Source organism: Hippoglossus hippoglossus, chromosome 2 (genome assembly GCF_009819705.1).
Source record: "Hippoglossus hippoglossus isolate fHipHip1 chromosome 2, fHipHip1.pri, whole genome shotgun sequence".
Classification (NCBI taxonomy): Eukaryota; Metazoa; Chordata; class Actinopteri; order Pleuronectiformes; family Pleuronectidae; genus Hippoglossus; species Hippoglossus hippoglossus.
Window position 1 is genome coordinate 7939539 of NC_047152.1, and position 13541 is coordinate 7953079.

Consider the following 13541-nt stretch of genomic DNA (forward strand, 5'->3'; position numbering starts at 1 on the left):
GGGACTGCAGGAACCCACCAGGGGGAACGAGTACGCCCGATGGCTGATTTACAGAAAACCCTCCTGGAGGATGCAGGCTGTTCTCAGTATTTCTCTGTCTGTGCCGAACTTAAATTTTCCCTCTAATTCCCTCTAAGGCTGATCATTATTTTCAATTTAACTGCTAATGACCTTCACATGTACCCGGTTGATTAGAGGTGTCATAACGTACTGAAGATCAGCTGATCCAGACTAATTTTGCAGCAACAGCTGATTAGTAAACTTTAAAAAACCCAGTGAACTAAGTAATTATGAGAAAGTGTGGAAGGAACTGGTGAAGACAGGAGAGGAGCAAGGACACAGACAATAAGTATAAGCAAAGTAAAGACAGGCCGTCTGCACTTCTTTATATTTTGCCGGCGGCGTCGTGTAGAAATGACATCGTGAATCTTCCCGGCACGGTTACTGTCCTGCTTACTGTGACAGAAATCTCCTCTCCTGCATCGATCATGCATTATTACAATGATGGCCGCCACGTAGAGGTCCCCGCTCCTGCATCTCAAATGCATTAGTGCCGGCAGTGAGACGGAAAGAATGGGAAAAAGTAGAAATGACCCCGAAAAAAAAAAGAAGAGGAAAACATAAACAAAATACTTCTGTGTAATAAAGAAATTCACTTATCAATCTCCTGAAACAACCTCCTCCTAACATTGTCCCTCAATTTGTCATTTTATGCTCCCTCGCTCTGGGTTTATATTTTACATTCACTGTCCCCCCCCCACAAACCCATTCCCTCACATTCCATTCTCTTTCTCTCAGGTTCTCATTCTCCTCCCTTTGTCTATCTCGCTCTCATCCCATCATTCTCTTCCCTCGCCCCTGACAGAGTCATCCTCCTCACCAGTATGTGTGCATGTGTGTGTGTGTGTGTGTGTGTGTGTGTGTGTGTGTGTGTGTGTGTGTGTGTGTGTGTGTGTGTGTGTGCGTGCGTGCGTGAGAGGGAGTAGATGTGATGTTAGGAATAGGCCATGAACAGAGTGTGGGTGTAGATGACAAATGAAGAAACGACACATGAACACAGATAAAAGAAATGAAAACCAAACAAGGCACAAAAAGGCAAATGAATTGAATATTAATATACTGGAATAGAGGCAACACACACTTATTCCTTCTTGTTCCTGCCCACTCAAACCCATTAGAAATCTCTCTCTTGTCCATTTAAAAGCCTCCTTCATATTTCCAGTATGCTCTAAATTGATGTTCCTATGATTACAGCTCCCAGAAGACCTCCTCGAACCTTAGAACCTGGTCTATACTTATCATTTAAGAATCATCACAAGTGTACACACACTGACGCAAGGTGACAAATGTGTATTCTACTCAGAGACTCCATCCAGGGCAGCTGTTTTTTTTGTTTTTTTTTCAGTTTTACAGCAAATCTATTCTTCTTGCTGTGGTCGTTGCTGTTGTTCGCTCATGAGCGACAGACCGCCTGCCCTCAAATCTAAAGAGCGAGCTGCAGGGGCTGTTGGATTTGACCCCTGGCCTCTCGGTGGAGGGTTGGAATGAAAAAAGAATATTCCTTTAAAGCAGTGCTTTTTAGTCACATCTGTCTGAAACAAGATGCTGATTTGTGAGACGCAGCCTGAGGACGTCTATTTGGGGCTTATGATGCTGGGCTATTTGATCTCACACAGGGTTTCGCCTCGTATTTTCTCTCCGGCTGTGGTCCCCGAATCGTATTTGACACTTGAAGGGCTCTGGAGGCTGTGCTGTAGTCATAAAAGTTGAAGAATGAACTGCCTTAGCACAGGAAATGACTATTATACACTATTTTTGTTGAACATAAATAGAAGTAGATAGTATAAACTTAATGAGTCTCAGAGTCTAATTTAACAAACAGGATAAGTACACAGGAGAGAGTTTGTTTGTACCTCTATGTCTTTGATGGCTCCTCCAAACTATTTGTGCAGGGGAAATAAAAAATTGTGCTTGCGCTGCTTTTGAGAAATGAAACAGTACATTTTTAAATGCATGCCTCATCTCCCCATTACCTCCAAATACTCGTTTTGTTTTTAATTGTTTGTGCACACTGGTGCGAGCAGAACCAACAACTCTGCTTCATTAGTTCTGAAGTGCTCCGTTTTACACATCAGGTAAAATGTGATTATTTTATGAAATAATGAAGGAATGTGTTTGTGGTGCATGCACGACCTAGAAGCCAACCTAGAATGCTAATATTATACCATGCTACTACCACAGAGGTGATGTCGCTGCTTGACAGTGAGACGTGCGTTATTTGTTTCTGAAATAGCAGAGCCTGGTGAAGACGGATGCGATGCCTTCACTGCTTCAGGTGAAGCTGGTGATCATGGGACTTTTATGGGTTTATGGGATAAAACTCCAAAAGAGATGTTGGATATTTGTGTCAAACTAGAAGCCTTCATTTTGATAAATGGTGAATAGTCTGCATCTATAATGTGCTTTTCTGGTCTCAACAACCAGCGTTTCACACAATGAGTCACAATCTACATCCACGCAGCCCATTCTCACTCTGCAGGCCCCGCCCCCTTCTCTGAGGCCATAAAGGTGGAAGGATACGTGGCAAATTATTGATTGGTGTTAAATTATTTCGCTAATTTGTTAAAATTTGATTTATCCTCACTATTAGAAAGCTCATCACGATTTTCTCAATAATCACTCAAACTTCCTGTGACTGCACAGTTTGACTGAGGGTGAAATAAAGAGTCACAAAGTGTTTCAGTGCTTAATACAGAATACTGAATTTACAAGTTCTCAAAGGGGATGAATATTGGGTCATTTTGGTTTAAAGAGGATATCCCCTCATACTGGTGGAGCCTGGGTGTTAGATTTACAATTAGTTTACACATCACACCCCATGTGATCTCATTCAAAGACTGGTCCCTGGTCATCACACCAGCTCATACTGTAAATGTTGGTGTCCCCTTTAATTAACATGCTTTCTGTGTTTAAAACATCAAAACATCTATTTCCTGCTTTCTGGGGAAGAGGAAGAAAAAAGAAAAACCCTTGTGTGATGAACCACAACAGAGATACAATAGTTTTTGGGGTAATGAGGGGCAGCGGGTTCCCTGCATCTGCCAACTAATACGGTGAGTGTGAAATCACAGGCACGCTCAGTCCTGATTTCAAGATTCCTTTTCCTTTCATCCTCTTCCAACAAAAACTGGGATTTGCACACACACACACACACACACACACACACACACACACACACACACACACACACACACACACACACACACACACACACACACACACACACACACACACACACACACACACACACACACACACACACACACACACACACACACACACCATTAACGCTCCACTAATAACATACACAATGCCAGAGACACACCAGCACACATACACACATCCATGACAAATATGCCCATTATATAAATGTCAAACTACAACATAGGGGTAGAAATTATTATTATTATATACACACACACACAAGCAAGTTTCATCTTCAGAAAAACAGTGATGGCAGTGAGTACAATGACCTCTACCAGCATGTGACCAGAATGCCAAACACAGCTGACTCATTCCTCACATGTGTGTGTGTCCGTGCTTGCGTGTGTGTGTGTTTGTGTGTGTTCCAGTGTTTTCTAAACCATCTGGATGACTCATTCTGTTTTCTTCCAAACTAAAGAGGGTTTATCTTTAAATTAGAAACACACTGAAGCCAGAGATTAGAGTTAAGACAGGAGTAGGCTGTAAATCTGAGAATAAAAAATCTATAAGCAAGACATCTAGTCTAAGTGTAACTAAGCGTGTCTGCCCCATGCTTCTGTCGGGGGGGGGGACACACACTGCACTTGACTATCAGTGCTCCTGCAGATTACAGCTCGGGTAAGTATAGCAGCTTTTAGTCGTGTCTTGACAATCATCACCCACACTCAGCTGCAGCCTCAGTCAGCTCAGCAGCCACGAACTGCTGCGTGCATCACATCCAAATTCATGGTTCAATTAGAAATACATTAGTGTGTTTAGCTTGGGAGGCGTCAGAAATGTTTTGGGTTTGTTACCTTTACTTCTGCTCCTACGGTATAAACATGACGGGGTTCATTGGTTTATTTACCAGCAGCTTTGAAAACCAAGTGCAATATGAACAATTATTTCACAACCGTTTTATCTGTGGATTATTTTCTTGATTGATCCTCTGTTAGTGTTGCTGTTAAAAAATTCTGATGCGGTTCATTTCACATACTATTTTTCATCCGCAAAACACACAGCGTATTAAGCGTTTGCTCTGCGTCCCCCGTGTCAGACAGAATCCCACCAACAGCTCTGGAAACACATCAGGAGCTGGGCTGTTTCGACATGTCAGCTCGTGTAATTGAATTTTCTAACCGGTCCTCCGGGGTGACTCGAACTGTAAATCACACAGGAAGAGAGATGACACGATGGGTGGTAACTTGCCCGACTGATACGAGGACAGGAGACGGTTAAAGACACTTTACATCTCGGCGAGTGGGCGAACAGCTGACTGAAAAGGATCGCTCCGTACAAATTGCATTTCCTTACTTCCACCCAGCGACCACTTATCTTCATTCTCCAAGTGTCTGGATTTCACAGTCAAAGTGACATAAATAATTGTAATGTCTTGCTTTTCCTGGCAGAAGCCGGTGGCAGATGAATAACTGCTTTGAGTCGCTGCTATTTTTTTTCCCACTGACATCAGACATCAGTTGTCTGACTGACAGTTCACTAATTCATGGTGATAGAGTCATAAGAAGAATTACTAAATGATGCACACGGCAGTTTTACTTTCAAGAACCACAGAGTGTGACCTGGGTTAGAAGGTCCACCCGTCAGGGTCACTGTCCATCAGCCATTTCATTAGAGGAGCATATTTGAACATTGTCATACCTGAGTCAACTCAAGATGCTGCGTATTCTTTTTTCTGTCTTTTATTTACATGCTGTTACAACAGTTAGTAATAAATGGATTCATTTGGAGGAAATTCTACTCAAATAAATGTGTGATACTTTGAAACCTCTGTTCTTGTTTGCATGTACTAATACACTCGACTGTGCAGACGGATGTTTGTGCAGAGTTGGTTTTTTAAATTCATCTGCTGAAGGCGAAGTTCACCAAAACATGTCAGAGGGATCTATGACATCACAACTAGTCTGGAAGCCAATCACAGACCAATAGTGTGATGAGGAGACTTGAAACCTTCAGGTCACACACACACACACACACACACACACACACACACACACACACACACACACACACACACACACACACACACACACACACACACACACACACACACACACACACACACACACACACACACACACACATTTCACAGTGCCAGCCATAAGAAGAAGGATGGAAGGGAATGCTCCTTAATTTATCAGCAAGCTAAACAAAGCTAAGCTGTAGCTTAGCTTTAATCTGCATGACTCTAAATTCTTCTAAAACAGGTGCTTGCAGGTTGTGTTCACTCATCTGTCTTTTGGCAACAGCTGTTTTACCCTAAAACACTTTCTTGGGCCTTTCTTGTTTCTGTCCTCAGTTTTGTAAAAGAAATGGAAAGTATGAACCTTCTGCAAAGGAGTATAAACAAATGTCCTGAATAAACAAAGGTGTAATCCTGCTTTGTACTTGTTCATTTAGACCAGAGGCAAACTCTCATCCTACACATGTATGAAGAAGCAGGTGCTGAACATATAAACCTCGAGGAGTTCTTGAGATATCTTGTTCAAAAGAATGGGACGAATGGAAAAACCCCAAAACAAATTGCCCGTGGCCACACATTGTCCAATCTGAAAAGTGTATCTTCACTTCAGGTGGTTTTATTCTCTTCATTTTCAATCCAGCTCAAACTAATAGAAGGTTCATGTTGGTGCAAATAAAACAGGTGGACTTGTTTGTGTGTCATCAAAAAGAGAAACCGCTTCCAAGGAGAGAAACAATCCTGTTTCTGACACAAACACAAGATTATCATATATATTGTCCTTGGAGAAGTTGTGATGAATGATTGCTGAAGGGTACATTATGTGTGGACTGCATTTATTTACAAATTCATGCTTGAAGAAGAAAAGAAGGGAGAGGAAATCCATGGGAAGCAAAAGCTCTGAGTAAAATGTCCCTGACATGTACAACCACCCTGGACAACTCTGCTTTGATCACTAGCGTTTCCTAAAGGTGACTCTTCCCCCACACACTCGGAGGGATGTGGTGCTTCTTGCCATAAGATAACTCCTGCCATTTATTTGCATGCATTTTACTGAGGCACAGCAACATCTGCTGGGGGAGGTTCCTTTTTACTTTCATTGAAAACATCACATCTGTAGAGTATTGGCATCAGCCCATGTGTGAATGTCGTGAGTGCATGAACCTGCCTGACCTACCTCCACGCAGCACAATTTGAATTAGCATTTAGATTTGAAGTTGCAACAAGGCAATGCTAGTGGCCTGTATTAGTGTGTACTTGAATGTTGACATGAATCACCAGAGCAGATGATCTACCTGGGACACATGGACGAGTTGGAGGGTTGGAGCTGATATTGTGCTATTTTATTTCACTTAAATTGGACAATTTGTCTTTAGGCTTCTATTGGGGGTAAATTACAGTCAATTAGTTTGTTAGACGTCTAATTTAAACCTGGTCACGTGAATCTTTTTGTCCATGTCAGGATCCTGTAGGAATTAGGAGTTTCTCCAGGGATTTGATTGGTCGGGCTCCAGAGCAGATTACCGAAACAGCATAAGTTATAATTTCCAATTCACGTCTGTTATATAGGGGGTGTTTGAATGCATTCTAGGAAATGTAGGAAACACTGGGTGCAGGTTTTGATATAAAGGTATGTAAATTGCAGATGACATGTTGTAGCGGGTGCTGGAATCAGCAGCTGACACTTGAATAAAGTACAAGCTGTGGTTGGTAAATAAAACTAAGCTCAGTTTCCTGACTCGGTGACAGATCAGCGTATATTCCTGAAGAGCATCTTTTTATGGTTTGCTGAGTAGCAAATCACACTCAAGTCAGACACGACGCCACTTCGCCGCCAGCCATCTCCGCGACTCTCGTTTCCCATATTTCTCACACGCGCCTGTCGCAGACGAACCCTCCATCTTCTACCGTAACTTGTTTGCTCTGCCCTCCTGTCCATTTTCCTTTTCTTCAGATCCATTTCTCCTTGCCTCTCTCGCTTTTCATTTTCCCCCGTCTTATAATCGTACTTTCTCCCATCTGCTGTCTCACTATGTTTTAGTTTCCTGAGGCCTGTGGGTGTGGGGGTGTGTGTGTGTGTGTGTGTGTGGGTGTGTGTGTGTGTGTGTGTGTGTGTGTGTGTGTGTGTGTGTGTGTGTGTGTGACAGACTCATCTATCTAGGGTGGGGTACTCATTATGCTTTGGTGAGTTTGGATGGATGAGAAGGAGATTTTGTCTCTCTCTCTCTCTCTTTCTCTCTTCTTCGCCTGCCTATATCTCTCCCTCTTTTTCTCCTTCCCTCTCTTTGTGATGGTTAGAGGGGATCAGATGGGCTGGATGGACAGATGATGAGAGAAGAGAGGAACAGACAGGAGGGAAGGAGGAAAGAGAAGAGAGGAGGGGTGGGGAGAAGCGACAAGTTGACTGAGGAACAGAATAGAGCAAGGGAGGGGAGAGGAAGGGAAGAGAGAACAGGAAACGGAAGAGGAGATGAGAGAAAGTAGAGAAGAGGAGGAGAGGAGAAGACAATCTCTAGCCTGTGTCCGTCCCCTGGCTTTAATCAGACTCTGTTTCAATAGCTGTAGCTTTTCACGAAGTCACACACAAATGAGAAGAAACAAGCGCACGCACGTCGTGCACGCACATTCACTTAAGTCTCCATCACCACGGCAACGGCACACCTCTAGCACCCTCCCAATCAACTTTGAAAATAGGAATAGAAGTGATGTGTCGGCACGTACCAAATACACACAGCACAAATAAACACTGAAATGTAATTAGAGTTCAATTTAAAGTGAGTGATTCAGTCCCTTTGGGAGAGCGACTAACTGAGTTACAGGACAACAAAGTGCACCACAAGACAATTAGGCAGCAAAGAAAAAAGACACACAACAAAGTGCATTTCAGGATAAAAACAAATATCCCTTTTTTCTCTTAACAATTCAAACTACAGTATGTAGAATCCGAACAAACACACAAACCTGTGCTGCCTTTGGGTTTTTCTTAATCCAAGCTTTACCCAACAGACTCTCCTGAGAGATCGGACGTGGCGGGAATAACCTTTGCGTGTTTGTGTCTGTGCCTGAATCTCAGATGTAAAAGGAAATGCCTCAAAAATTGTCTGGGAGGAAATAACAGGACACAGGCCTGTGTTAAAGGTGATGGAAGAAGATGGAACAAAAACACAACCATTCGTCTCCTTCTTTTCATTTTCTCCTAAAAACTTACACTGCAGCATTACTCTTGTACTTCAGGGTCTAATTCCAGTGGATTAAGCTGCTGCCAGTTACTCAGTTTAGCTCTTCTCACTCTCTGGAGATCATTCACCATAGTGCAAGAACAGATGTTCAGTGGAAATGAAAAGGATTTTGAGGAGGTTGTTTTGAGGTAAAACTGTTGCACAAAGTTGCTCTAAGTTTACAGAAAGGTGCCACAGAACTGGCAACCACCTTGTTCACCTCTCTCAGTTTCTTTCAGTTTCAAAAGGAGGTGGAATTAAATCTCATTCGCTACATGGAGCTGGAGAAAAATTGAAATACTTAAATATTCAAGTAGCTATAATATCAGATAAAGCAGACTGAACGTCAACAACTTGACAAAAGCCAATGCTATCGATGGATGGAAAATGGTCCTTAATAATATGGAAATACAACCCTGGAACATGCTTCTTCTTTTCAGAGAGCCAGATTGAAATGATATTGCATTTGCATGTGATTGTGTAGGTGAGCGGCAGGAGCACATGGAGGTGTGACCTGAAGGAGTCAGGCTGTATCTCTGCTGTAGATGCATCAGAGTTCGGGCGTCCTTGCCATAAAATTATGTTCCAAGTGTGAGAAAGAGCTTTTTCATCTCTCTTGTGAGTGATCAGTGTATGATCATGAGTTTGGTGCTCCTGCAGTGTCTATGCAGGGAATAGATGGGGAATGGGGTCGATAATGAAGAGACGGTGGAGCTGTCTTACCTTAGCCAACTGTGAGTTTACCCATTTTGTGAAAGTCTTTTTCTGAACGTCCTCTCTTTCATCTGCCGGAGAAAGAAAACACAGAGAAAGAAGAGTCAGGAGAAGGAGCTGTACATGCTGTGTGTGTGTGAGTGTGTGTGTGTGTGTGTGTGTGAGTGTGTGTACGTGAGTGTGTGTGTGAGTGTGTGTATGGGCCATGTCAAGGAACATAAACTGCAGGAACACGTACACACACTTCTACCACTACAAATCAGATTCCATCTCTCTGACTGACTGGTTGACAATTTAAACATGTTGTTGTGCCTCTTTGTATATCTGAATACAAGCTTGTCTCTCTCAAACACGCACATAAACGCGCGCACACACACACACACACACACACACACACACACACACACACACACACACACACACACACACACACACACACACACACACACACACACACACACACACACACACACACACACACACACACACACACACAGGAAAGAGAGTGGTGCTCAGAACGATAAGAGGGGCTTCACGAATCTTGCTCATGGCTAATTGTATCCTCATCATATCAATCAGCTCGCCACTTATTCTCCTCTCAGCCCCGACTGTCACATGACAAAACAAAAAAATACAAGCTTCCTGACTGAAATGCTAACTTCCTTAGGAAAAAAGAGAAACAGCTCTATTTTCCCAGCTTGTGGGGGGGTGGCGTGATGATGATTTCTACCTTTATTTTGAAAAACAGAGCAAAAACATTTGATTCTTCTCAAAAAAAGCATCTGTAATATACAAGGAAAAGATTCACTGAGATGCTGAATGATGATGTTCAGGGAGGGACGCTCTCAGGAATCGATAGTGTTTCACAAACGGCCCCACGGCAGAGACATTATCTTCCACTGTACATGTGTTTCTTTTATTTGTAGCAGAACAATATTAGTGTGACCTGTGACATCCATTACAATGCAAATGACGACATGATGACTGGAATAACACCTCCGCCCGCCTCCCTCATTTGACTGGAAATGGGGTCAGTTCCCATTACTACGATAATAAATTACACTCTCATCCTGAAAAGGAACATCAGGTTAAATATTATACCAGCCGAACTAACAGAACGCTGTCTGTGTGTGTGTGTGTGTGCGTTTGAGAGTGTTGACACCGGCCAGGCACTGACTAATGGAGCTGATAATGAAACTTCTCCTTTAATTAAAAGGTCCCATGTTGAGCAGTGCACTGTAGTGAGTGGCTGGACACACACACTCTCTCACACACACACACACACACACACACACACACACACACACACACACACACACACACACACACACACACACACACACACACACACACACACACACACACACACACACATGAAGGTACGTACACAAACACAAAAGCATGCAGTCTCAAGCACACACACGGATACGATGTGAGATAATGGCAGACTGAGCAGTGAAGCGTGAATGAATCATGTAGCAAACAATCTCATCTAAAGCAGGTAATCCATCCACATATGTGAGTGTGTGTTTGTGTGTGAGTGTGTGTGTGTGTGTCACAGTTTTCCCATGATGCTCTGTCTTGATTTGCATCTTTCTGCGTTAATGCCGTGTGCAGTGCAGTGTTCAATGAATGTATTTTCACATGTGTGTGTATGTGTAGGACTGTTTCTGGCCGTCCTCTATCCTGAAAAAATACTTTAACGTTATTTAATCAGTATTTTTAGCTACATTTCCATTTCCTGCATTAGTACGTGTAAGCTCTCTCCCTTCACGTGAACATGTACTTGCAAAGATGCAGGAGGAGCAGAGACTGAGCCACGATCAATAGTCCATTTAAAGTATTGTTTTGCTTCTGAAACCTCTGTCTCTCTCACACACACACACACACACACACACACACACACACACACACACACACACACACACACACACACACACACACACACACACACACACACACACACACACACACACACACACACACACACACACACACACAACATTAGCATTGGCACACACAGATATACTCATAAAACTTGCATACAACCACAACTCCAACATTTACACCTTAATCTTGGCTTGCAGAGGCGACAGGAAGAACAGAAAGAGAGGAGGTCAAGGGGTTGGTGGTGAAGAGAAGGATGGAAATCATACAAACAAGAGAAAACACAGACACAGACACAGACACACACACACACACAGCTTAGGGGATAAATAAAAAACAGAAAGAATAGCAAGGGATTTAAAGACAGAGAGCTGACAAAGAGAGAAAGGACAAAAACCTGCAGGACACAGAGTGAAAGACAGAAAAGAAGATGGAGGATCTGTCTCAAACAGGTTTTCAACACCAGAGGCAGGGACAGACGAGTATCTGTGTGACAGAAGTCAGTCACAATGCCAAACTTTGTGTGTGGAGTTTGCGTGATGTCCTCGTGCCTTCGTGGATTTCCCCCAGGCGACTCTACACAGCCCATAGGAACGACTGTGAGTGTTAATGGTTGTTTGTCTCCATGTCTCTCAGCCCTGTGATGGACTGGAGACCTGCTCAGGGTGAACCAGCCCTCGTGCCCAATGAGCCGACCCCAGCTGACCCTATAGGAAGAGCTGATACAAGTATATCAGGATGTGGCTAATGGAGGAAGAGATGGATGGATGTTTTAACGGCTGCACGACTTCAGTTGGCATAATCACTTCATCAGAGGAAGACATGCAACCAGAACATTCTCTCTGTTCTGACTGAAAATGCAGAGTACAGAGAAAACTTCCAGGAACACAATGTCTGTTCATATCTTCTGGGAATATACTATCCCACAGCTCCATTCTTCTCTGGCTCTTGAGTAAGAGCCATCATTTGTTTTGACAAAATCTGGAGGTTAACAGGTTACACTACAAAGTGGCCTGTAAATACCGGCCTGCAGCATCTTAACTCATACATTATAATCAATCCTTGTCCTGATCAAAAGATAGTTTTTCTCTATAAATGTGCTTTCTCTGAGATGTACTCAGAGAAAATGAGCTGAGCTCATGTAGAGCACCATATCTCAGCCCCGCCTGTCTTTCATGTTGATATCACAGAGCAATCACTTCAAAAGCATTGGAGCGACTTCAGCACTGAGTAAGTGGCTTCAATAACAGAATACGACTCCCTTATCAGGCTGGGAAGATTACATAATGTGTGTGATAATAAGAGGAAAAAGACAGAGAGGAACAACAAGCGTTAACAAACCCCAAGAGGCAGGGAGGGACTTACAGGCTGGAACTCAGAGTGACCACGTACTAACACTGACAATAACACTACAGGACTTTTAAAATCTGCTTCAGTAGTCACTGCACATCGTGTTAACTTACACTGAATCTTTCAGTCAGCATTTCTGTTCTGCCAAAACTGCAACTTTAAGCCTAAGCAAGGAATCCCCCGGTTGTCTGATGACAATTCCAATAAGGTTTATTCAAACAAGACGACCTCAACAGTTCTGACAGGCAGCAACACTTTCACTGGAAAGTAAGAGGGATAATGTGGAGCTGCAGATTGTTGTGAGATGTAGATAATCTTATATGTCTGTTTAGTTTTATATCACAGCACAGACTCAAACTAAACCTTTAGCCACATGTAAAACAATACTCCAGTAACCGTACAAGCTCAATTCAGTTTATAACGGATCTTTTGACAGCAGCCATGGGAGAAGTGGAACTGCTCAAACTGCAGAAGCCAAACTAAACTTCTGACAGGCCAGATTAAATGCTGGTTATTAAAATGAATGTATTTTCGAATGGAATGTTAGGGCCACTTAAATAAATTATAGTTGTAATACTACGACAGTAAAGTTGTTACTTTACAAGGGACAAAAAAGTTGTAATTTTAAAGATTAAAATTCCAATTTTACGAGAATAAAGTCATGATATTAAATTATGACTTTATTCTCATAAAAATACAACATAATTCTTTTTTTTCCTTCAATATGGCCTTAATCCTCTGTCTTACTAATCAAAGATATACTATCTGATATAAATGTGTATTGTGTATTTCTGTGGCCTGATATTATTCCATATTTACTGACACACACTAGTCAAACACAAACATAGTGAGTCATTCCATTTATCAAATGCAAAGTCCAGTTAAGTGACAGTCGACGAGTTCTGTCAGTTGCTCGCAGCCGCTCGGTTCTCGAAAGAAGCTCTTAGCAGCACTATTTAAGAGAACTCCAGGTAATGAGATGAGACATTTAGTGGATATGGCCCCTAGTGGTTTCTCAGTGGAAAGATGCAGGGCAGGATGTGTGGTGATACTGAGGTAAACAGGATCAGAACCTGTAGTTACCTGCCGAGTCCCTGGGACAGCTCCACGTTCAGCACCCTGGACAGCGCCCGTGACACATAGGGGCTAAT

At 42.7% G+C, this 13541-nt stretch overlaps 1 protein-coding gene across 13 annotated transcripts in view; it reads right to left on the bottom strand.

Annotated features, from left to right (window-relative positions):
* Positions 1 to 13541, bottom strand: part of dmd (dystrophin) — a 177103-nt gene that overhangs the window by 113922 nt on the left and 49640 nt on the right. For all 13 annotated transcript variants that reach the window (XM_034605352.1, XM_034605394.1, XM_034605431.1 and 10 more), the window contains exon 2: positions 9163 to 9224. In XM_034605352.1, the coding sequence (XP_034461243.1) occupies positions 9163 to 9224 (62 nt within the window). The remainder of the gene's footprint in view (positions 1 to 9162; positions 9225 to 13541) is intronic.